At 40.8% G+C, this 22,532-nt stretch overlaps 1 protein-coding gene across 1 annotated transcript in view; it reads right to left on the bottom strand.

Moving 5' to 3' along the window:
* Positions 1–241: 241 nt before the first annotated feature.
* The window catches only part of ANAPC4 (anaphase promoting complex subunit 4), a 36,719-nt gene continuing 14,428 nt past the window's right edge, over positions 242–22,532 (bottom strand). Inside the window, exons 13-28 of the mRNA XM_081812534.1 lie at positions 21,485–21,502; positions 21,044–21,255; positions 20,912–20,963; positions 14,610–14,665; positions 12,056–12,102; positions 11,084–11,140; positions 10,689–10,745; positions 8,274–8,367; positions 4,769–4,866; positions 4,126–4,187; positions 4,009–4,047; positions 3,808–3,909; positions 2,903–2,977; positions 1,860–2,033; positions 1,095–1,218; positions 242–593 (exon numbers count right to left, since the gene is read on the bottom strand). Coding sequence (XP_081668660.1) covers positions 366–593; positions 1,095–1,218; positions 1,860–2,033; positions 2,903–2,977; positions 3,808–3,909; positions 4,009–4,047; positions 4,126–4,187; positions 4,769–4,866; positions 8,274–8,367; positions 10,689–10,745; positions 11,084–11,140; positions 12,056–12,102; positions 14,610–14,665; positions 20,912–20,963; positions 21,044–21,255; positions 21,485–21,502 — 1,495 coding nt within the window. The 3' untranslated portion in view covers positions 242–365. The remainder of the gene's footprint in view (positions 594–1,094; positions 1,219–1,859; positions 2,034–2,902; positions 2,978–3,807; positions 3,910–4,008; positions 4,048–4,125; positions 4,188–4,768; positions 4,867–8,273; positions 8,368–10,688; positions 10,746–11,083; positions 11,141–12,055; positions 12,103–14,609; positions 14,666–20,911; positions 20,964–21,043; positions 21,256–21,484; positions 21,503–22,532) is intronic.

The following is a 22,532-nucleotide window of genomic DNA, read 5'->3' on the forward strand; positions in this document are numbered from 1 at the left end:
CTATGTTTTTAAAATATTAAAGCATCAAAACTTCCAGTGATGAATGACTATTTAAATGTAATTTCTTCTTGATATAGGAATGATTCCTGATACCTATCTTTTAACAGAAAAGACTGAAATTTTCCTCACATTCAATTTATGTTTTCTTTAAACATGAGTTCTGCACACAGTATTAAAAAGAAATCTTGGCAAAAAAAAAAGTCTATTATAGTGACTCTACTACTAAGAAGCTGAAGCAGAATAAGGAAAGATAAGATGTATGGTTTATTTCTTTGTTATACAAAGAAAATTAAAAGTGGTCCAAAACATCTTCGTCCATATCCCATGTCCTCCCTGACATACCGAGAACATAAGGGCAAGCTAGATCAGGAGTCCAGCTCAGGGTCAAGTTTTTCCACCTTGATGACTACGTCCGGAGCTGCAGCAGCAGCTCTGGCCTGCTGGTTCTCCGCCTCCGACTCCGACAGCACCTCTTCCTTTATCTTCACGGGCTTATTACTGGCTTCCTCCTCTTCATCCGAAGACTCATCAAGCTCCCATTCATCATCTATGTCCATTTCAAATACTCTTACATGACGGAGGTTTGAGCTTAACTGGAGAAGAAAAGGTCAAATAAAGACTCTCTAAATTAATGGCTGAACTAATGCATAATATATAAGAAATGAGAAGCTTGAAGAATGGTTTTGTATGAAAGTTACTTTCCCATCAATTTACAACAAAATCACTAAACTTAGCCTCACTTGCTGTAAAAGGATCTCTATATACAACAGTGACAATTTCATGATAATTAAAATCTAGGGGCGCCTAGTGGCTCAGTCGCAAGACCATGAGATACTTGATCTCAGGGTCACGAGTTCGAGCCCCATGTTGGGTGTCGAGACTACTTAAAAAATAAATAAATAAGTAACATCTAGAATTGTATTCCTCAGTCAGCTTTCTCAGAACGAGAAAGCTACATAGCTAAGACCACAACATGTTCGTAATCAATAAAGGCAATACACCACGAAATGTTTACACTTTCTGAAAGGACCTTATAGATCCAAAGTCACTTCCTCCTGTTACTCTCAGTCAGTAAACAATCTGTAAATACTTACCACACAGGACACTTTGCGAAAACCATTCCCAGCAACATACTGAGCCTTCATACTTTCCAGTAATCGCCAATGCTTCTCAAAATGCATGGTACGTGTGGGAATAGCACTGCACTGTTCATCTAGCCTGGAGAGGGGAAAAACCAACCCCAGAATGAAAAGGCGATCTTCTCCCTGGTTACAAGGGGTAGTATTAGGATCCACCATGGGTTCGATTTCTACCAATATTCCCATTTCCAAAATAATTCTATCAGCCACTGTTTAAAAAGTATTTTCCTATATCCTAGGAAAATACTGCAATTCCAAATAGCCAGAATGGCATCTTACTAAGGTTTCTGATTCCAGCTCAAGGAAAGCAAACAGACACATTTTTTAAATTAGAGAAGGGTTAGAGTTAGCTGTGTACCTCCATGTGGCTACTGAGGTCCTAATTCTGGAAGGAAACCACTAGGAGCAAATCTAAAATAACTAATTCTATCATTAACTGGGGTTAATGCTACCCTTAAAAATAGCACAGAAGCCCCATTCACCACTCCAAATAATTCCCCACCTTATCTGAGCAAATACTCTTGATTTATTTGTAAAGCAAAAGGGCAGAAGAGCTGTTGAAGCCAGCATTTTTTTTAAAGAAAAGTACGTCTGCTCAGCCGACTTTCCTATCCCCAGTAAGCACTGTCTAGCATACCTGAGGAGCTAGAATGTACGATACACATTCAAAAGCATTTAATTGTTAGGTCAGCAAGACTTTCTTACTGATGAGTTAGTTACCTTGTGGAGTAGGCCCCAGTGAACTGATACTCTGCAGCATCCTCGCCGTTATACACTGAAGACAACGGCAACTGGACCAGGAGTCTATCTCTCCCTTCGCGCCCCACAGTGTCTTTCAGAACTACTGTTACGGTCTCATCATCATAGAACTGTGCGTCTAAGCAGCTGTAGGCACTAGAAGTGAAGGACGTTCTGTTACATCACAGATGATCAGGACTACGGAGCAAGTACTGTGGTACCACGCAAAAAATTAATACAACAAAAACCAGGTGACATTCTATACTAGTACACTAAAAATACATCATTAGTTTGTGCTAAAATCAGTTACCGATTGCAGTGATTATTCACAGATAGAACGAGGCCCTAAAAAGAGGTCATCATGAAAAAAGAAAAATCTGGGAGGGTGAGGTTGGTCCAGTTCCAGAAAACTCCTGATACCAGTAGTCAGGCCTTAAGGCTGTGGAAATTCCACGAATGGCACCTTGTAGATATCTACTGCCTAAACAAACAGAGCTGACTAGACTGAGAAGTAAAAATAAGACTGACAGAGGAAAAGTCACAACAACTTCAAAGACATTCTCATAAAAATCTCCTTTTACGTAAGGAAAAGAGAGTGAGAAAAAAATTGGCCTGTGATGAGTGTCCACCCCACAGCCTCAGGGACAGCTCTGGTACTTTTACCCTTTTATATCCTAAGAACATCCCAGAGCAGGGAGAATGAGGCCACCTCATGTTAGTGTTGGTCATAACAAGAACTTCAGCCACATCCCCCTGGAGCCACCTTGCTTTCATAACAGACAGAGGAGCTCAGAAGTATCAATCACGGGAAACCAGGGCTCTATAAACCCCTGAAGGGCAGTAAGGTTCTATTCAATTGTGAAGTCAATCAAAGTATAAACTATCTGAGCAATCCTGTGTCCTCTGCTGCAAGTTACAAAGGCCTCGTGGGCATAACATCATCACTGTACCTGAGTCTAACCACATTTTTGTACAGATCATTTGTACATGTGAACAATCTCATCCAAACAAGATTCAAGACTTACCTTCTTCTCACTTTTTCGGTTGTAGCATATGTGAAGCTCCCAAACTTAACAGCAATTAGACCGTTACTTACAGATCTTGAAGAAAGAAGGGGAGAAAAAAGAGACTGTGGAACAACCTGGATAGCCAATGATCGAAATGCTTGAAAGAACATGATTGTCAGTGTTAGTATATTTACCTAAACAGCCAAGTCCCAGACCCAAAATACCATTATGCTCATTCTGCAACACTGACAGCTAATTTAAACACCTGGATAGACAAACCTCCATCAAAATTACAACTTGCTTTAAAATCTCAGTTACTCAAGTAGCTAGATACCTTATAAAATTAAGGACAATTGGGACAACTAAATTACTTCTCTTTGGCCCCATCTTGGGTCTCAAAACATTTCCTTCAAATTCACATTAAAAACCATTTGAGAGACTAAAAACGAATATATTGAGAAACACATATTCTGTATGTGATTTATTTTTTAGAACTTTTACTTCAGATTCTCAAAAGAAGTCTCTATAGGCAGGCCTCTTGTTTAATGAAAGGCATACCTAGCCGGAGGCAAAAATTCTTCCTATAAGGAACCCAAACCACTGTTTTGAACTGCTACAAGTTCATGAGATATAATCCTGAGTGTTCCACTGTTGTATTTTTCCTAACGCTAAAGAAATCCTGCAAGTCACAGCTACACCTGTACAAAATTAATAATCTAGAATCAGAAGGGATCATATAGCTTCCTGATTTGGCATTATCCTCTTAATGATGTGAAAACTAAGACTAAGAACAGTTCAGCAACAAGCCTAAAGTCATAAGGTAGCTTAACTGAACCCCAAAATGTAGGGGAGGGAAACTGTATGTTTATTATTAAAAATAATACAATCTCATTCTCAAACTCAAACTTTAGATTAATACTTACTGGGAAATATCAGTATGTCTCCTTAAGATGCACATTTTATGAAGTGAATCTTCTAAAATAGTAAAAAGAAGATAATGTAGATTTGAGGTTTTATTATTCCACCTAAGGAAAAAAAATTAATGTCAAAACATGATATTCAGCTGTCACAGCAGAGAACAAAACTGTTTCTCTCGCATGAGATGGGGAGAAACACACACTTACAGGAAGGGAAATTTGAATAATCTGCGTGTACAGTCCTGACTAAAACAAAAGAAAAAAAGGTAAGAAAAAATTAAATTGGCCGCTGAATTTTACCACCCAAAAAGTAAACAGAATTACCTTCTAGCATCCCTATATAATGGAATACAGATTGCTTGATTCATCGATTTTCCAATGACATCCTAAATAAAACAGATTAAAACAATACCCCATTAAAGCATTTACATACACACAGGTACTCTATAGAAAGTCCCTGACCTTCACTGCTCAAGTCTAGTAAAAAACCATCCAGATCACCAAGGTTTCACATGAGAAACTTCAATGACAGTCCTAACAGCAAGGGAAAGAGACAGAAGAAACTCTGAAAAGGACACGGGAAAGAGGCGCAGACTAAGAACTCCCAGCCCATCTCCTTGTCTCAAGGCAGGGACCTGCCCTCCTGCGGCAGTGAGCTAGACGCAAGACAGCTCTCTAGCCAAGACCGTTTACAAGAAGTTTGTTCTGGGAACAAATAAGATAATAAGGATGCCAACACTCTCAATAACCTTGTTATTTGTTTACCTTTTAGTTTATGTAAGAAACTAACAATAAGAGGAAATGTTAGGGTGAGCCCAACGAGCCTGCCATTTTTGTCAGCCAAAAGGTGAATAGCAGCATTTTCATACGGCTCACCTTAGTAACTGTTATCGTTTACATAAGTGAGCCCCATATTGTAGAGATTCTCACTCCTCCACAAAGGCAAGTATTTCTTTTTCAAACTTACTGCTGGTTTTTGCAAGCACAGATCAATAATGTTCTCCATCCGCCTTTTCACAAAATGCAATGATTTTCGAGGATAATATGGAAACAGCAAAGGACTTTCTGGTTTCAAACAAGAAAAGAAACAAAAACACAAAGCTATAGTAAACCAAATGAGTAGCAGAAAATAATCTCTTGTCCGAGGCAGCCCGCACCGCATCTCTGGCGGCAGCGATCTCCCTGGTCGCTTCATTATCCCTTCACACAACCTCACCACGCATGACTGTGGCCTCCCGCCTTTCTTTCCTCATCCCCTGCTGCTGGCCCACTAAAACCCACCACACTCACTGCAGGCCGAGTCCTAGCAGCTTGACACTCTCTTTTCTATTTTCCCCACCCAAATCCGACAGTATGCTTCCGCTGGGTATAAGAAGGAAGGGGTGATTTGGGAACCACAAGACACATAATAGAGTTCGTTCTCTACTCTGCCACAGTGGTGTGACAACAGCAGTCCAGTAATGTTTTGGAAGAGTGTAATACTAAAAACAGAAGCAAGAGACAAGACCCTAGTGCTGTGTAAATAAGCACTTTACTTTTCAAAAGGCTACTTTACCAGTAGAAAGTAATACATAATTCAGCGTTCACTGGTAGCGACTCCGCTAGATTCCTTTCTGTTACTTCTATTGCTCACAACAGCTGTAAAAGTAAGCACCGCGCTCTCCCAACTTACAGATTAAAAAAAATGAGGCTCACGAGGTTTGGGCAATTTGCCTGGTGTGAAAATGATGAAGAATCCACACCTGTGACTCCAACCCTCGGGCTCCCAGGCTCACCACCCTCTTCTCCTGAGCTCTGTAGGCTTCCCTCACTCGAGGCATCTCATATCCCAGCTATGTTGGCAAAATGGGTTTTAATCAGTTAACATTTTAAGCTCCCCACAGGTGACAGATGCTGTGGGAGCAGAGAAAGATATCTGGTCTTTGTCCCTGGTTCCTGGCACAGAGCTTCTAAAACCCTCAGAATTTCCTTAGTGATAAGGGTGACAGGAACATCTTTTGGTGTAAGGAGGCGACTCTGGGTGGATCCCTAGGTAGTTTCAGGATGAAGACTGATTGCCAGAAAGACTAAGCCCCAAGAGAAGCCTGGACTTTTCAGCCCTCATCCCCCAACTTTCAGGGTGGGGAGAGGAGCTGGAGTTGAGTCCAATCACCAGTAATCGATGATTTAATCCATCGCACCCCATAAAGAACCCCTAAACAGAGAGCTTCCGGCTGCTGGAAGACGCGGAAGCTCTGAGCCCCTCTCCCCATACCCTGCCCTATGCATCTCTTCCACTTGGCTGTTCCGACTTGTATCTTTATAATAAAGCAGTAAACCATTTTAGCAAATTACCAACCTGAAAGGCGGGGAGGGGTTGTGAGGACAGAAATGTGGGCCACCCAGGGACCTGATCCTTAGGACTGAAGTCAGAAGCAGAGGCAGTCTTGTGGGACTGAGCCATGGAAGCTGTGGAGTCTGGGTAGTTAGCATCAGAACGCGATTGCAGGACACCCAATTGGTGTCAGAATTGGTCTGAGGAGGAAAAACCTCCCATTTTAGTGTCAGAAGTGTTCTCAGTAACAACAGCTCACATGCTAACATCCTGATTGCTCAGGAGCCATGAGCCAGGCACCAAGTGCTCTATCTACATTTACTGAATCTTCACAACAGCATTTTGAGGGAGGCACTACTATTGTCCTCGTGTTACTGAGGAGAAAACTGGGGCACAGAGAGGTTAGACGGTCTGCTCTCAGCCACACTACGAGGAAGTCGTAGAGCAGGTTCCAACCCCCACGGCCCAGAGCACCAACTCTCACCCATCGTACAACACCGACGCTCCCTCATGTACCCTGAGAAAGTACATGTAGCAGATAGTTAGCACGTGATTTTTGCAAAGTGCTAGAAAGAAGTTTCATGAAAGTTTTCTTAACGGTTCCATAATGATGGGGCGTCTGGGTGGCACAGTCGGTGGGGCGTCTGAGCCCTGGTTTCGGCTCAGGTCGTGATCTCAGGGTTGTGGGACTGAACTCTGCGTTGGGCTCCATGCTCAGCCCAGAATCTGCTCGGGATTCTCCTTCCCTCTCCCTCTGTCCCTCCCCACCACACTCTCTCTAATAAATAAATAAATCTTAAAAAAAAAAAACAAAACAGAAACAGTTCCATAATGAGAGTCTGTATTTCTTCACACTAGACTAAGAAACTGGAGAATTAATGAGTTTGTTCCAATTCACATACTAACAAAACCTTGAGCATTTAAGTGAGGGAGTTAATAATACGAAGTGTTATCTTGGTTAAATATGAGGCCCCTAGCTAAGATTAGGCCTTCCTGTTCAGGCATAGAAGATGTGAGGAGAAAAGGGGTAGGGCCTATTTTTAGCCCATCCACGTTCCCAGGACCAGTATTAGCCCACTCCCAGACAGGGTTCAGGTGCCACCACTCCTGGCACACTGCCATGAGCCTTCCTCAGGCTGGGGATGCATCCTGATTAAACAGCAATGGCTTTATTCTCCCTCCATTCAATAACTGACATTAATAGATCTCAAGCAATACAAAATGTCCTGCTCTGAAAAAGAATTTGGACTTCTCACATGAAAACAAAAGAGCAGCAAGCCAAGTTCTAAGCTTCAGAGAATTCTCTCCTTCCCCCATCCATCCTCATTCATTCATTAATTTATTCAGATAAACAGCAACCAGACAGAGTGGCAGAGGTTACCACTGAGTCGAGTTAAAAACTCAGGCTTTGAGGTCAGCAGCACCCTAGTTCCACCAGGTACCAGCTTGTGTGGTCTTGGGCCTTCTCTGACCTTCAGCCTCCTTGTTAGGAAATGGGGATAACAGGTGCCTACCCCCTAGGCTCCTGGGGGCATTACGGGAGGAACTACATGCACAGGGCTATTACTCTAGGGACACAAGAAACTGACAGGCTGTGATCAGATTACTCTGTGAGAAAGCAAAGAAATACAGCTTCAAAAATATCTGCATCTAAAATAGTGGAGTTCTGATATATTTAGTGGTTGCTCTTTTGTGTTGCATCCCGAGTAATGCTGGATCATTTTCCTATACCAACATTTCAAGATCCTAGAGAATGAAAGGCACAAATACACACAAACCTACAATCTCAGGAGAACAGTTAAGCATCACTATGCTTTTAGGAGTTAACAGACTGGAATCAGCCAGACTTCTCTCACTAGCAGGTTCTATAATTTTCTTCCCAATATCCTTTTTTTTTTATAGGGTACAAAACAGACCATATAAGAATACCTGAGAATAAGCAATCTTACCCCATCGCAGTTAATTTCAGAATGTTTTCTATCACGGTAATGTCATATACTATTTGTTATTTTGCTATTTCTCTAATCAAAAACAATAGGCACAAATGATCTAAAGACCTGAAATAAATATTCAGTAATTGTCCAGCAACATCATAGTTAATATAGTGGTCTCAAAGCAAGTATAAACATGGCCAAAATCCACTAAGTTCATTAAATACCTTTAAGGTGGTTGCTATTTTGAAGAAAATCATACCACTGGTTTCCTTCTGTGTTAGGCGGTGACACGAGATCATCATCTTCATCTTTCAAGTACTAGAATTAACACCAAATCAAAATTTTAAGTGTTGTAAACAAAGAAGAAGGCTTCACAGACTTTATAGTTAACATTATTCTATTTAAAAAGTGATTCTGTTTGGGCGCCTGGGTGGCTCAGTTGGTTAAGCGACTGCCTTCGGCTCAGGTCATGATCCTGGAGTCCCTGGATCGAGTCCCGCATCGGGCTCCCTGCTCGGCGGGGAACCTGCTTCTCCCTCTGACCCTCCCCCCTCTCATGTGCTCTCTCTCTCTCTCGTTCTGTCTCAAATTAAAAAAAAAAAAAAAAAGTATCAACTGTCGATCTACTCTAGGGCAACAGTCCTCAAAGTGTGGTCGACAGACCCCTGGGAGCCCCAAAGATGCTTTAAGGAATAATGCGGTCAATACTACTTTCATAATGTCAGAATGGTATTTGCCCTTTCAACTGTGTTGACGTCTGCACTGAGGGTCAAAAGCACAGGTGGGGAAAAGTGCTGGTACCGGGAGGCAAGGTGGTGGCCTCAAGCCATACTAGTGGGCATTGTATTCCTTTCTGCCACTTACTGACGGTTTCACTTATTATTTAATGAAGCTATTAAAATAATTAATTTTAGGGCGCCTGGGTGGCTCAGTTGGTTAAGCGACTGCCTTCAGCTCAGGTCATGATCCTGGAGTCCCTGGATCGAGTCCCGCATCGGGCTCCCTGCTCGGCAGGGAGTCTGCTTCTCCCTCTGACCCTCCCCCGTCTCATGCTCTCTCTATCTCATTCTCTCTCTCAAATAAATAAATAAAATCTTTAAAAAAAAATAAAATAAAATAAAAATAAATAAATAAAATAATTAATTTTATTTAATCTCAACCCTGAAGTACAAATCTTTTTACTGTTCTCTGTGAGAGGATTGGGAAGTATACATAAAGCACTTTTGCAGATACCAAAGTACAATGGCGACCCTGAGGAAAAAACATTTAAGAAATTGTTTGAGTTGTGGGTTAAGCCAGGCACTTTGTTGCTGTCAATGGAATTCCATTTTTATTTGAAAGAATGACTGGCAGATAAGCTATGATCATTTGTACGTGGGTATTTGGTAGACAGTTTCTTGAAAATAAAGCAAGCCTGTCACTTTAAGAAAAACAACTGGCAGTATTTGTTGCCAATGATAAAATTTAAACATTTAAGCAAAAATTAAAATTTTGGAAAATCTAAATCTGCCACTGTGTGCTTGACAGCCACAGTACGTACTTAAAGATTTTCTGATGATATTGGTACGGATATTCATAAATGTGACTTTTGGATACTGCATGGAGAAACGTGTCAGCATTTGGAAGATCTGCATAACTCAGTGAACCAGTATTTTCCAAACGACCAATACATAGTATTACAAAATCATGCACGGGTAAAAGATCCATTCACAGCAGAAGACAGATGAATGGATTTTAATATATCAGAGTACGAAAAGCTCACTGATGCAATTTTAGATTCCACATTAAAGCCAACCTTTAAGACACTCTCTCTTATCAAGACTTGGTATAATATCAAAAAACATCCACATTATCTGAAAAAGCCATTACAATACTTCTCCCTTTCTAAAACCTACGTGAGGCCAGATTTTCTTTACATACATTGACCATAGAAACCCAACACAACCGACTAAAGAAGCAATGAGAAGCTGTTTTCTATTAAGCCAGACAGCAAAGAGATTTGCAAAACTACAAAACGATGCCACTCTTCACTAAGCTGTTTTATAAAACACAGTCATTTTTCATTAAAAATATTTATGTTAACATGTAATGGTTAAGTGGAATTATTGTTACTTTTAAATAATTTTGTATTCTGTTTCATTTCTAATGCCTACTAACATCTACCACTGATAAATATAACCCACATTAGCAAAAACTCTTTGGGGTCTTCAATAATTATTAAGAATATAAGAGTTCTGAGACCAAAAGTCTAAAAACTGCTCCTTTTTGGTTACTTTACTAAAAGAACAGGGCTGCTGTGTAAGCTGTCACTGCATTATTTTCCAGAAACTTTGAATAATAAAGACTAACACTGCTAAAGTTTTAACATTAGTTTTTAATAATTTCTTTCTTTTTTTTTAAGATTTTATTTATTTGAGAGAGAGAGAGAGACAGTGAGAGACGGAACACAAGCAGGGTAAATGGGAGAGGGAGAAGCAGGCTTCCCGCTGAGCCGGGAGCCCAAAGCGGGGCTCGATCCCAGGACCCTGGGATCATGACCTGAGCCGAAGGCAGACGCTTAATGACTGAGCCACCCAGGCGCCCCAGTTTTTAATAATTTCTAAAAAAGAGTAATAACCAAGTTCAATCAAAGCCCATACCTGACCAACTTTTTCAACATTAAAGTATTTTCCTTTTCGGTTATAAAGGTCTGGAGCCTAGAAAGAATAAACATAGTTTAACTCTTAAGTCAACTCACAAAAGAGAAAGAAAAAAATTCTTAAGCTTAATGAAAGCCTTTATTTTTGAAGAGAGCTGTTAGTGGCAGTTATCTTTTTCTTTTTGATTGTATGACACATATCCAAACAAAAGTTGAATTTATAAAGGCTCTAAAATAAGTATTGCCATTAATTAGTTCAATAGTTTAAAAAGTACAACTGCTAAAAATGTCAATTAAATTAGATTAAATGTGATTACTTCTCACCATTACCCAGGTTTATTGCAATTCTTAAAAAAAAAAACAAACAACAACATTATATAAATACCAATTTCCTACCTCATTGAAGTGTTCAGTAAGAAATTCGGCAACAAATGTGATATCTTTTTGAGTCATCTATCAAAACCAAAAAGGAAAAGAAAAACAAATCAAGACAAAAGAAAGCTTCCCAATAGATCTTATATTTTTATAATAATAAATGTGACTTTTTTTTACTATCTACTAAAAGCCATGATATATTTTTATAATAATAAATGTGACTTTTTTTTACTATCTACTAAAAGCCATGATACAAGAGGCAACATTGCTTCAAAGAAACATCAACAGAAATCCAAAAGATTACGCAACTGTGAAAATATGAAATCTTGAGGCTCTGACAAGCATGTAATTAAACATTTTAAACCCATTTTCCAATCAGCTAATCTAATAGCTACAGAATTCCTTATGGCCTAAAGTTGTTTATTATTTTAGGCCTTATGTTAAGACTGTGTGTGCAGGGTCCCTGCTCTGGAAGAGGAGACTGTACGTCCAGAGAAGTCACCTTGACTTGAGTGAAGACCTACAACTCAACAGTGATGCTCACACAGAAATCAGGCGGGAATGTTGCCCTAGTCTGAACGTTCTTACTTAAAGGAAAGTCCACGGCCACTTGTCACAATCCTTGTAGTCAGAAAAACTGTTTACCAGACATCAGCACTGGGACTAATATCTAAAGTACCAGATTTCCAAGGAAATAAAAATGCATTCAAAACTTAAGGAAGGTAAAGAATACAAGCACCCTACATAATGCAGGTTACAAAATCTTACATAAACATGAAAATTATAAAATTAGATAGCCATGGTAAAGGTATTTTGTGATGAAAAACAAATTTCTTAAAGGAAAAAAAAAAAAAGGCTTACTAAGCTGTATTTAGCATCCACAGCCTGACATCTTGTAAACTAGCAATGGTGTAAGAACACCGAGACGAGCAGCCACGCTGAGCTCAGCGAGAGCAGCAGTAACGTGCTGGAAAACATACTACCACATACTACCTTATTCAGCTCCGGAAGCACATGGTCCTCCGTCATTCTCAACATTGCTGGCAACAGAAATCAAAAAACTGTCTTTAAAGGAAAGCTACAAACGTAATTTTAATACAGATATATTTCAAAGACTAAATATGTTTCACTGGACTAAATCTTCAATATTCAACCAAAGAAATCTTTTCACCAAGGAAAACATTTTCCTTCTAAATACTAAAACATGAAGACTTTAAATTTTATTTGTATTTTCAGGTTTAAAATGGCCGGCCTAACGATCCTACTAAACTATTATTTTTTATTTTCTCCTTCAACTCAACCCATTGCCACTATGGACAGACCGATGTGACGGCTGCTTTGTACGAAGGCAATGTGTGCAGATTGGATTCTTTCCTCTCTTAACACATGGCGTTTCTTCTCCTAAAATCTGCAAGCAATTCCTCCAAAAGCCTTAGAATACCAAACAAACTTGTTTCTCTCCCCTGGGTCTTTTGCTACACAAAGATATTTGCACTAAGACTTCTGTGTATATACATACACTTATGTATACATATATTTACAGACTCTTTAATATTCATTTTGTACTTTCTGAGGGTTGTGTTTTTATATTATGTTCACCTAAAAGTCAAGAGGAACGCTGCACGTGTTTCTGCACAGTGTTTGAATATCCTTCTTAATTGCATTCAGTCAGGAATAAGCATGCTGGATGTGATTCTGCAAACACAGATTATTTTAGAAACTGTTCTTAATTAGTTCAAACTTCTAAATTATCTGAAAAGCAAGTCATGATCTAGTCCACTCATTCAGTCATCTGTCCAAAAATTACTCACTGAGCATACTATAGGTGCTGGGGATACAATGGTATAAAAGAAGTTCCTGCCTTCATAGAGGCTCCATTTTCCAAAGGAGCAAACCAAGGCTACACAGCTAACGAGTGGCAGAGCCGGGATTATAATGAGGTCTCTGGTTCTCCGATCCAGCGTGCTTTCTGCAATGCCCTGCTCTAATGATAAGGACTGAGCAGTAATTCATTTCTCTTCTAATCAGACTTCTCATTAGAGTTAGGACATGCAATAAGAATATAAACTGCCTCAACTACTCCAGTAATTACAAGTAAAACCAATCCTCTTCTGTAAAAGAAAATTATTTCGAAGACCTCATTCAGTTTTAATATTGTAATTTATTCTAATCAGCATCTCTGATATTAAACAGGCTGGCCTGATAAACACTCTGGCTCCCCATTATGGCTAGCATTGGTACGGTTTTGAGAAAAAAATGAAGAATTTTAAATGCCAACATCTGCGGATCCCATTCTTTTTTTATCATAAGCAATTACATTAGGCTGACAAATACAAAGTCTGTTTATAAGATATCAGAATTGAAGATCTGGGCATTTGTTTAAAAGATATGAGCACATTACAGATAATTTAACTTCTATTTTATTTACTCTTTAGAATTTTAACAAACGTGGGATAAATCCCATTTAAAACTAAATTTTGCCTGTGTTGGAAGGGAATGTATGCTGGATTATTTCAAAGATATTAAGGGGGGGGGAGTCACAAAAATAGTACAAATGGACCTCCGTAAAATATGCACATGCTGTAGAGTAAGCATTAAAACACTATCAAGTCAATAAATCCTGGTTAACTAACTACAAATGAAAAGACACTGTGGAGACACAAAGAAAGGCAACGAGTGGTCTGCATTCTAGTTAGCTAGGGCACTAGTGTCTGATGGAAAGGATGCTAGAAACTTCTTGTTCAGTGCTGTTCAATGTGGCACTAACAGTGTGTGGCCACAGAGTACTTCAAATGTGCATAGCGTGACTAAAGAACTAAACATGTAACTTACATAATTTCAACTAATTTATTTATTTTAAAGATTTTATTTATTTATTATTTGAGAGAGAGAGAGAGAGTGCACAAGCGGTGGAGAGGGAGAAGCAGGCTCTCCACTGAGCAGAGAGCCTAACACAGGGCTCCATCCTAGGACCCTGGGATCATGACCTGAGCTGAAGGCAGCTACTTAACCAACTGAGCCAACCAGGTGCCCTATAATTTCAAATAATTTGAAGAGCCACAGGTGGCTACTGGCTACCCTAACGGATGGCATACATCTAGAAACAGAAGATCAAAAAACAGAACAGAAAATAAGCTACTCAAGAGCAGAGGCCAGATCTTTGTCTTCCCCCCCTCTCATTTTAAAAAACCTAACACCTACCAGTGCTTAATACATAGCAGAGATTCAAAAGTGTTATTTTAACCTAAGGAGAAGTTACAAGGTTAAAAAAAAAAAAATGTTAACCATCAGCAGTGAGTGACAGGGACAATCGGTGCTACAAGTGACGTCTGGGGGGGGCCTGGGCCTGGGGTGCAGGAGGAAGGCGGGCCACGCGTAGAAACCGCTGACACCCGTGAGGGGTACAAGAGGGGTCATTTACACCATTCGCTCTACTCGTACGGCTACTTGAAATTTTATCGGAATAACTGAAATATTCTAAATTGATACTCCCACAGTTTTTAAAGAAGTGTTAAGGTAACAAGAATGCTTTATTCAATTAACTTACCCACATAAAGCCAGCGAAAAAACGCTTTGAAGTTTTTCATACTACTATCTATAACTCTGAAAAGATAAAAGAAATCAGCAAAAAAACGCCTTGAGGTTTTTCATACTACTATCTGTAACTCTGAAAATATAAAACTAAAAGAAATCAGAAATAAAATGATGATGTGTGGTTCATGTATCATCGTTCAATTGTTGTGGGATATAATACTCCTTACCATTCTCTTTTATCCCATCTGGAGGACATTTAAACCTTTGATTTTACAAATCAAACACATACCTAAAAATAAAGCTTCAGAAGAGCAAATCCTGGTTCTTTTCAAAAATAAAGCAAATGACTCAGATTCTAACTGGTTAGAACAGCCTTGCCACAAACTGTGTAATAGCCTTTCCCAGCATTCAGTAAAGTATGAAATCCTTTTCCAACTTTGCAAATAAAAGAAGTTAGGGAAAAAAACGTTTTCAGCATTATTCTCAGTTAAAAAAATACTCACTGGTAAGAAAAAACATCAATGCCAACAGAAAGTCATGATTATAAATTTGTACTATGTCACTGCCTCTGGTATCAGTGGACATTATTTTTGGAAGTTGGTTTTTGATGCTTACAGTAACTGATCTCAAAAACTGAACTTCCTTGAGCTTTACAGAAATGGACCCCCCAAATTTAAGTATTATAAGTGGAAGTCATGTTCATTTTGATGAAACTCTCTCTAAATATGGACAGGGGTATCACTGCTTAAAAAATCTCTTTAAGCTCACATCTACAAGATAATTACTCTAAGCAAGTAATACTTGCACTTCTCTTTCCTAAATCTCAAAGCCCTTTCCAAGCAAGAAGCTTCATACTACTGGAGAGGTGGGTCAGTATCATTAAGCTAGCTCTCTAGAGTAAAACACTTGACATAAAAAGACTGCGACATTTCTGATGTTACCAAGCAACATAATCAAAACTCTCTTATGGCAAAAATGGAAAAAGGGAAGAAAAGTTCCTTTCTGTCTTTCCCAATCAATACTCTGACCCCCTCCCCACACCCAGCAGGCAGTCCCTGCTCTGCTACAGGTGAACATCAAAATTCTCACTGCCTCAATTTCTTCATCTATAATCTAAAATAATAATGCTATATTCAACTTACTTCCAGCGAGCCAGAAGTTAAATAAACTACCTTGCATTCATATTGAAAAGTGATCACAAAAAGCTTAATATTTTATATTTACTCTCTGCAAATACGGTGAACCAAAAAATAATTCAACATAGGGGAAAAGCAATGTCATCTCTCCTCTCATTTTGTCTTCTGAACACAAGTGTGTCTCCAACCTCTACCTTCTAAAACTCCATTAAAATGATAATGGAGCAGTGGGGAGGGGTGTGTTATAAACTCACAAAAACAAAAAGGACAGTAGAAAAGAAATTAATTTCAGAAATGTCAGAAAGGACACGAGGCTGACAAAGCTTAACAGAGGCGGCCGCACGCAGGACACGGAGAGGACATCCAGCAAGGAGACTTCCGGCCTGCGACATCCCAGGGACACTCAACCTTGGGAACGTCAGGCTCGACAGCAGCCCTCGGGATGACACACAGGGCTGGACACAGGAGGACAAACTGAAATACAGAGCAGTCAGTATGTCCTTTCCCCCAAAACGTGAACGCCTACGGGTTTATCTCCCAAACGAAAACGAACGAACAGAGTTCTCCCAAGAAAGCACGTAAACTGGGAAGAACCGAGGTAGCTCCGTGCGGGCGCTGGTGGCCCATGGCACAGCTCTGCACGTCCCGGGCAGGGCACCGAAGCCGGCTTTCTGCTGCCCCTGTCTGCACAGATTCCAAGCAACTTCAAATCGCCTCATGAATAAACATGAGTAAACACCGGAGCAGCAGGTACCGGAAGAGAGCTTGCAACAAGACACCAAGACAGACAGAAAGGTGACCCAGGAACGGGAGATCATTCAGGGAACGGCAGGCTCTTAAAAATATCTAATTAATGTCCTCAGAGATTTGAGAAGATGTCTTCTACAAAGCAAGAGCACAGCTTTGAAAAATGATTAAAGAAGTAAGAAAACACATTTGGAAACTGAAAGACTAGGGCTGCTGCGATAAAGAATTCAATGCAAAGGTTCCAGTAATGGTCACGTCGTCCACCTCACCTGACTACCGATTCCAAAGCTGACAGCCTAGACCCCAGCACTGCCAACGTGAACCCTCTGACTTTTGTTTTTTTTTTTTTTAAAGATTTTATTTATTTGACAGAGAGAGACACAGCGAGAAAGGGAACACAAGCAGGGGGAGTGGGAGAGGGAGAAGCAGGCTTCTCGCCGAGCAGGGAGCCCGATGTGGGGCTCGATCCCAGGACCCCGGGATCACCACCTGAGTGGAAGGCAGATGCTTAACCACCTGAGCCACCAAGGCGCCCCGTCTCTGACTCTCAATGTCAAGCATGCCACTCACTAACAACCACCTCTCTTCCCAGGGACCTCTCTCCAGCACCTCAGCTTTCGTCTCCCCAAGACTACTGCCCACTGGTTCCCCACCTCTCCTCCCTGTCTCCCACTCACACCATGTCCCCACTTCCCCCCCAAACCAGCTCAAATTCCAGGTTCATGTGAATCATACCCTCACTTTAATTCCCTCACCCCACTCTGGCTTCACTTTGGTCATGAAGCCTAGCAAATCTAAGTGTTCATCTGCTCTGTGCCCCGGCACAGCTGGCTGGCCCCGGCTGGAGAAGAGCCAGCAGCCTCGCTGACCGGGGTCACTTCTACTCTCACAAGGGCTCCCCAACTGGCCCTCAGCACCAGCAGCATCTGCCTATTTCGCCCGTTCTTTCTCCCACTGCCTGAGACAACCGGCTCACAGCTTTTCCTTTATTCTTAAACCACCTCCCACCCTTAACCTCCATCTGACATAACATTGCCTCATCTCATTAAGATGGTAAGAACAGCTGGAAGTGAACGTCCGCAAGCCCCCATGGGCCCAGATACTAGCGTCTGTGACCCTTTCCACAGCCTTCTCTCCCGCAATTGTGGATACACGATCTTTCCAGCCCATTCCCCAATGCCCCACATAGCTAACCCCTCCCGTACTTTTACTCCAGCAATCCTCTCCTCCCTCCACCATCAATCGTTCCCCTTCCAGAACACCCCATCATATATAAATATGCTCTAACTGCTCCTATCGTAAGAAGATTAAAAAACCCCAACTATTTGTAACTACAATAAAACTCCTCAAGAGACAACATCTGCTGTTTCTTTGCATCTGCTCTCATTCTGTATTCCAACAGCTCCACGACTCCATGACATGGCTCCAATCAAGGTCACCAATAATCGATTCTAGTAATACTCTGATTATCTGTTCTATTCTTGGTCTTCATCTTACTTGACTTAGCAGCATTTGACAACCGATCCCTCATTCCTTCTTACCACGCTTCCGTCCCTCAGCCTACAGGACACCCGCTCTCCTAGTCTTTCTGCCTCTCTAGCTTCCTCTGCTAGCTCCCCATCAGCCGCATTTCTAAATGTTGGAATGTCCATCTCTGGAGTCTTTAGATCTGTCCTCTTCTCTAAGCACACTCACTACTACCTCATCCAGTCTTATGGCCCAAAATAACACCAATGTGTTGATGGCTCCCAAACTGACATGTCCAGCCTGGACCCCTCCCTTGAATACTAGCCTCATATGATCAACAATGTATTGGACAGTTCCATGAGGCTATCTAACAGACATTTCAGATTTAATATGGCTGACACACTGACCAGGTCATCAAAATTCACATCACTAAGGAAGGGCAGACACAGACATCATTTGCTTGCCTCCGGATGTGACACCTTGAGAAGGACACTCCTCCAGTTATGTAGTATTCTGGCCAGGGATGTATAACCTGAATCTAATCATAAAAATACCAGATAAACCCATATTGAGGAACATAAAATACACACATACAGTTTATATATTCTCTCCCAAGTCTTCTCTATTTCCGTAAATGTCAATCCTACTCTTCCAGGTGCTCAGGACCTAAACTCATAATTACCCATGACTCCTATATTTTACCATCCACACACAATCATTCAGCAAATCCTGTTATTTCTACTTTGAAAACATACCCAGATTCTTTTTTTTTTTTTAGCAGTTTTGTTTTGTTTTGTTTTGTTTTAGATTTTATTTATTTATTTGAAGAGAGAGACACAGCGAGAGAGGGAACACAAGCAGGGGGAGTGGCAGAGGGAGAAGCAGGCTTCCCGCCGAGCAGGGAGCCCGATGCGGGGCTCGATCCCAGGACCCTGGGATCACGACCTGAGCCGAAGGCAGACGCTTAAAGACTGAGCCACCCAGGCGCCCCGAAAACATACCCAGATTCTGACCTCTTTGGATTCTAACCACCATTTCTCTCTTGGCTTCTGTCGTTGCCCTCTTAATTTATTCTCAAAACTAAGCAAATAACAAAAGGATCTTTTATTTTTTTTTAATTTTTTATTTTTTTTTTAAGATTTTATTTATTTGAGAGAAAGAGAATGAGAGAGAGAGAGAGAGCGCACATGAGAGAGGGGAGAGTCAGAGGGAGAAGCAGACTCCCTGCTGAGCAGGGAGCTCAATGTGGGGCTCGACCCCGGGACTCCAGGATCATGACCTGAGCCGAAGGCAGTCGCTTAACCAACTGAGCCACCCAGGCATCCCAACAAAAGGATCTTTTAAAAACCTAAGTCATATCCTTTCACTCCATGACCTTAACTGCTTCTTCTTATATCCAGAGTAAAAGCCAAAGTCCTTCCAACTGCCTACAGACTCTACACAACGTGGCCCATCCTCCTCTCTCAACTCATCCTCTATCTCTCACCCTCTGTTGCTCAACTCACTTCAGCAGTGGCTCTCGAGGCATGCTCCAAAGTCAGCGCCTCCACACTTGCTGTCTCTTTTACCAAATATCAATGACTCACTTCTTACAACATCATCATCTCAGCGAGGCCTGCCCTATGTGAAATCGCATCCCTTCCCTGCTTGGTTTTTCTCACCACTACTCACACTATCTGCCTTGCTATATATTTTAATCATTCATTTCTTTATTGTCTATCTCACCACATTAAAATATAAGATCCATAAAGATTTTACCAGTTTCGTTCACTGCTATATCCTCAGCATCTAGAATAATGTTTAAAATATAGTTAAGTACTCAATAAATGTCTACGATGAATGACAATGTTGGGTAAATAAGTCAAGAAAATTTCTCAGGAAACAGCAAAGACACAGATATGGGAAATATGTGAGGAAAAACAGAAGACACAGATCAGTTCATCGCCTAATATCTGACCAACCAAGTTTCTAGAACAAAAATCTAATTAAAAAAAAAAAAAAAGAAAAGGAGATTACCAAAATAATAACAGAATTCAGGTTCAAATGGTATTTTCTTATTATCAGCGTAATGAAAAGACCCATATCTAAAAACACTACTGTGAAATTTCAACATATCAAGGATAAAGAATGAAGCTTTGAGAGATGAGAAAGAAAAAAACCCCCACAGAGGGATGAGAATCAGAAGCACCAGACCTTCCATCAGCCACAAAAAGGCCAGCATACGATGAAGCAATACTTTCAAACTTCTCTGAGAAAATGATTTCCCCTTCATCATCCTATACCCATTGGACACCATCAATAAAGTGTGAAAGTAGGAGAAAAGACACACAGTTTATTGTCTTGTAGCTACTTCCTGAGTAAGTCACTGGAGGATGTTTCCCAACAAAGTGATTAAAGGAAGCATGAAGCAAAGGAGATCATGAAGTCTGGACCTAAGAGAAAGCACCCAAGTGCCTGCATGAGGGCTGCCGGGGGAGGGGGGGGGGGGCAGAGGAGGAGCCATCAGGGACTGAGGGGGCCCCAGGGTGTGATCCTGCCCTGCAGACAGGGGAAGAATCTAAGGATGTGATAAAGGCAGAAAGAAGAAAACAAAGTCTAGGAAAAACAAACACAGAGAAGAAGAATTTCTAAAACTGGATAAATAAAAGAAATGTAGTACAGTTACACAACTTAGAAGTATGGAGGTAAGCTGCAGAAGAACTACAAACAGAAACAGTTACAGGAGTTAAAAGGATTCCCCCTGGAGAGGGGACTGGAGTGAGGATGGGGGCGGTGGGGGAGAGTATAATACCACTTTAACTGATGAGACGGCTGTGTTATTGGCTTGTTTTAATCACGTAAAGGTAATAACTTTGATAAAAGCATATAAAACCCATTTTAAGAAAATCATGACAATTTGCTGGGTTCTTGCTTATTAGAATAAAATATTCTCAGGTCAATGATTCCAGGTATCCCCAATACTTACTGAAGAAGTTCATTTGCCTTGAGTATGAAAGAACCCACAGCGGTAATAGCATCTGAAGAGAAATAAATAAACATCATTTTTCTAGTAAGGAAAGTGTGTTTAATGTATTCTATTGAAAAATTAAATTACTACCTTCAATTCCTGCAGCATCTAGTCCAAGAGGTTCATATTTTTGCTTCCACGAAGCCATTCCTTTCAGTTCACTCAAATGGTACAATAAAGACTCGGAGCCACTATCAAAACAGAGCAGAAGTAAGTTACTATCATTACCATCATCAAGGTGGCAGACAGCTACTTCCTCACCTAAATATTTCCAAATTTTCAGAAATAAAAAATGAAAGTAACTTCAATTTTCTTTCTATGAGAAATGATCATTTCTCAAAATTTTCTCTAAAAGCCGTAACAGAACCATTTGGCCATCTGGACAACTGAGATGAATACATGACCGTAAGATTTAATCTTACAAGATCACATTATGTTCTACAGTTAGCCCTGGCACTTTGAAGACAGTCATATGGTCATCTTATTTACTCAAAAGCTATGTATTTAGCATTCAACAAACATGTATTAAGCTCTAGCTTTAAGTCAGCACTGTGCTACATACTGCGGACACAACAGTGAACAAAGCGAAAGGATCCTTAGGGCACTGACAGTCTCATCGTGGGGGGGGGGCACTCATAAGCACATCAGACAGTATATCATTCCAACTATCATAAATGCCTAGAAGGAAATGCACACGAGTGCAGGTCTAATTCAATAACCTGACCTAATCCAGGGAATTGGGGAAGGCCTCTCGGAACAAGTGAGATTTTAGCTAAGGGGTTCAAGTAAAGAGCAAGGTGGGAGTGTTCCAGAAGGCAAGACGGATGCACAAAAGCCCTGAGTAGGAAGAAAAAAATGTCAAGTCTGATAAGCCCACCAGTGCGCATGAAGCAGAGGCAGATGTGTTAAAGGCTACGCAAAGGTCTTGGTCCTGAGAGCAAGAGGAAGGCCCTGGAAGTTTTTAAGTAAGAGTAACATGATCAGATCTGCTATGGGGAATACATTTGAGGCACACATATATATTTGTGGACTGGAAACCAGGCCAAAGGGCACTGCAGTGACCCAAGGCTGAGATGATGTAGTAAGGGCTAGGGAACTCAGCATAAAGGGATTTACCAAAATTTAAGTCAAACTCCGAGCAGCCACATGCAAACTGCTTCACTGAGGGAGCTGTGGATAGAAATAGCATGAGACCTAAAGATCGGAGACGGAGTCTGGCAGTGACACTTAGTAACTTCAGGCCAGTATGGGTTTCAGTTTCTTCTTGTGTAAAAGGCGGAAAATCATAATCAACACCTTGCCAAAGTGTTAAATGCAAAAACACGTAACATGCTTTGTAAACCGTAAAATGATAAATATAATTTCTCTGCTCAAGAAAGGGTATATGGGGATGCCCGGGTGGCTCAGTCGATTAAGCACCTGCTCTGGGCTCAGGTCATGATCTCAGGGTCCTGAGATCAAGTCCCGCATTGGGCTCCTTGCTCAGCAGGGAGCCTGCTTCTCCCTCTCCCTGCCGCTCCCCTGCTTGTGCGCTCTCTCTCTCTCTGACAAATAAATAAAATCTTAAAAAAAAAAAAAA

Source organism: Leptonychotes weddellii, chromosome 2, assembly GCF_054177405.1.
Source record: "Leptonychotes weddellii isolate Sample4059 chromosome 2, ASM5417740v2, whole genome shotgun sequence".
NCBI lineage: Eukaryota > Metazoa > Chordata > Mammalia > Carnivora > Phocidae > Leptonychotes > Leptonychotes weddellii.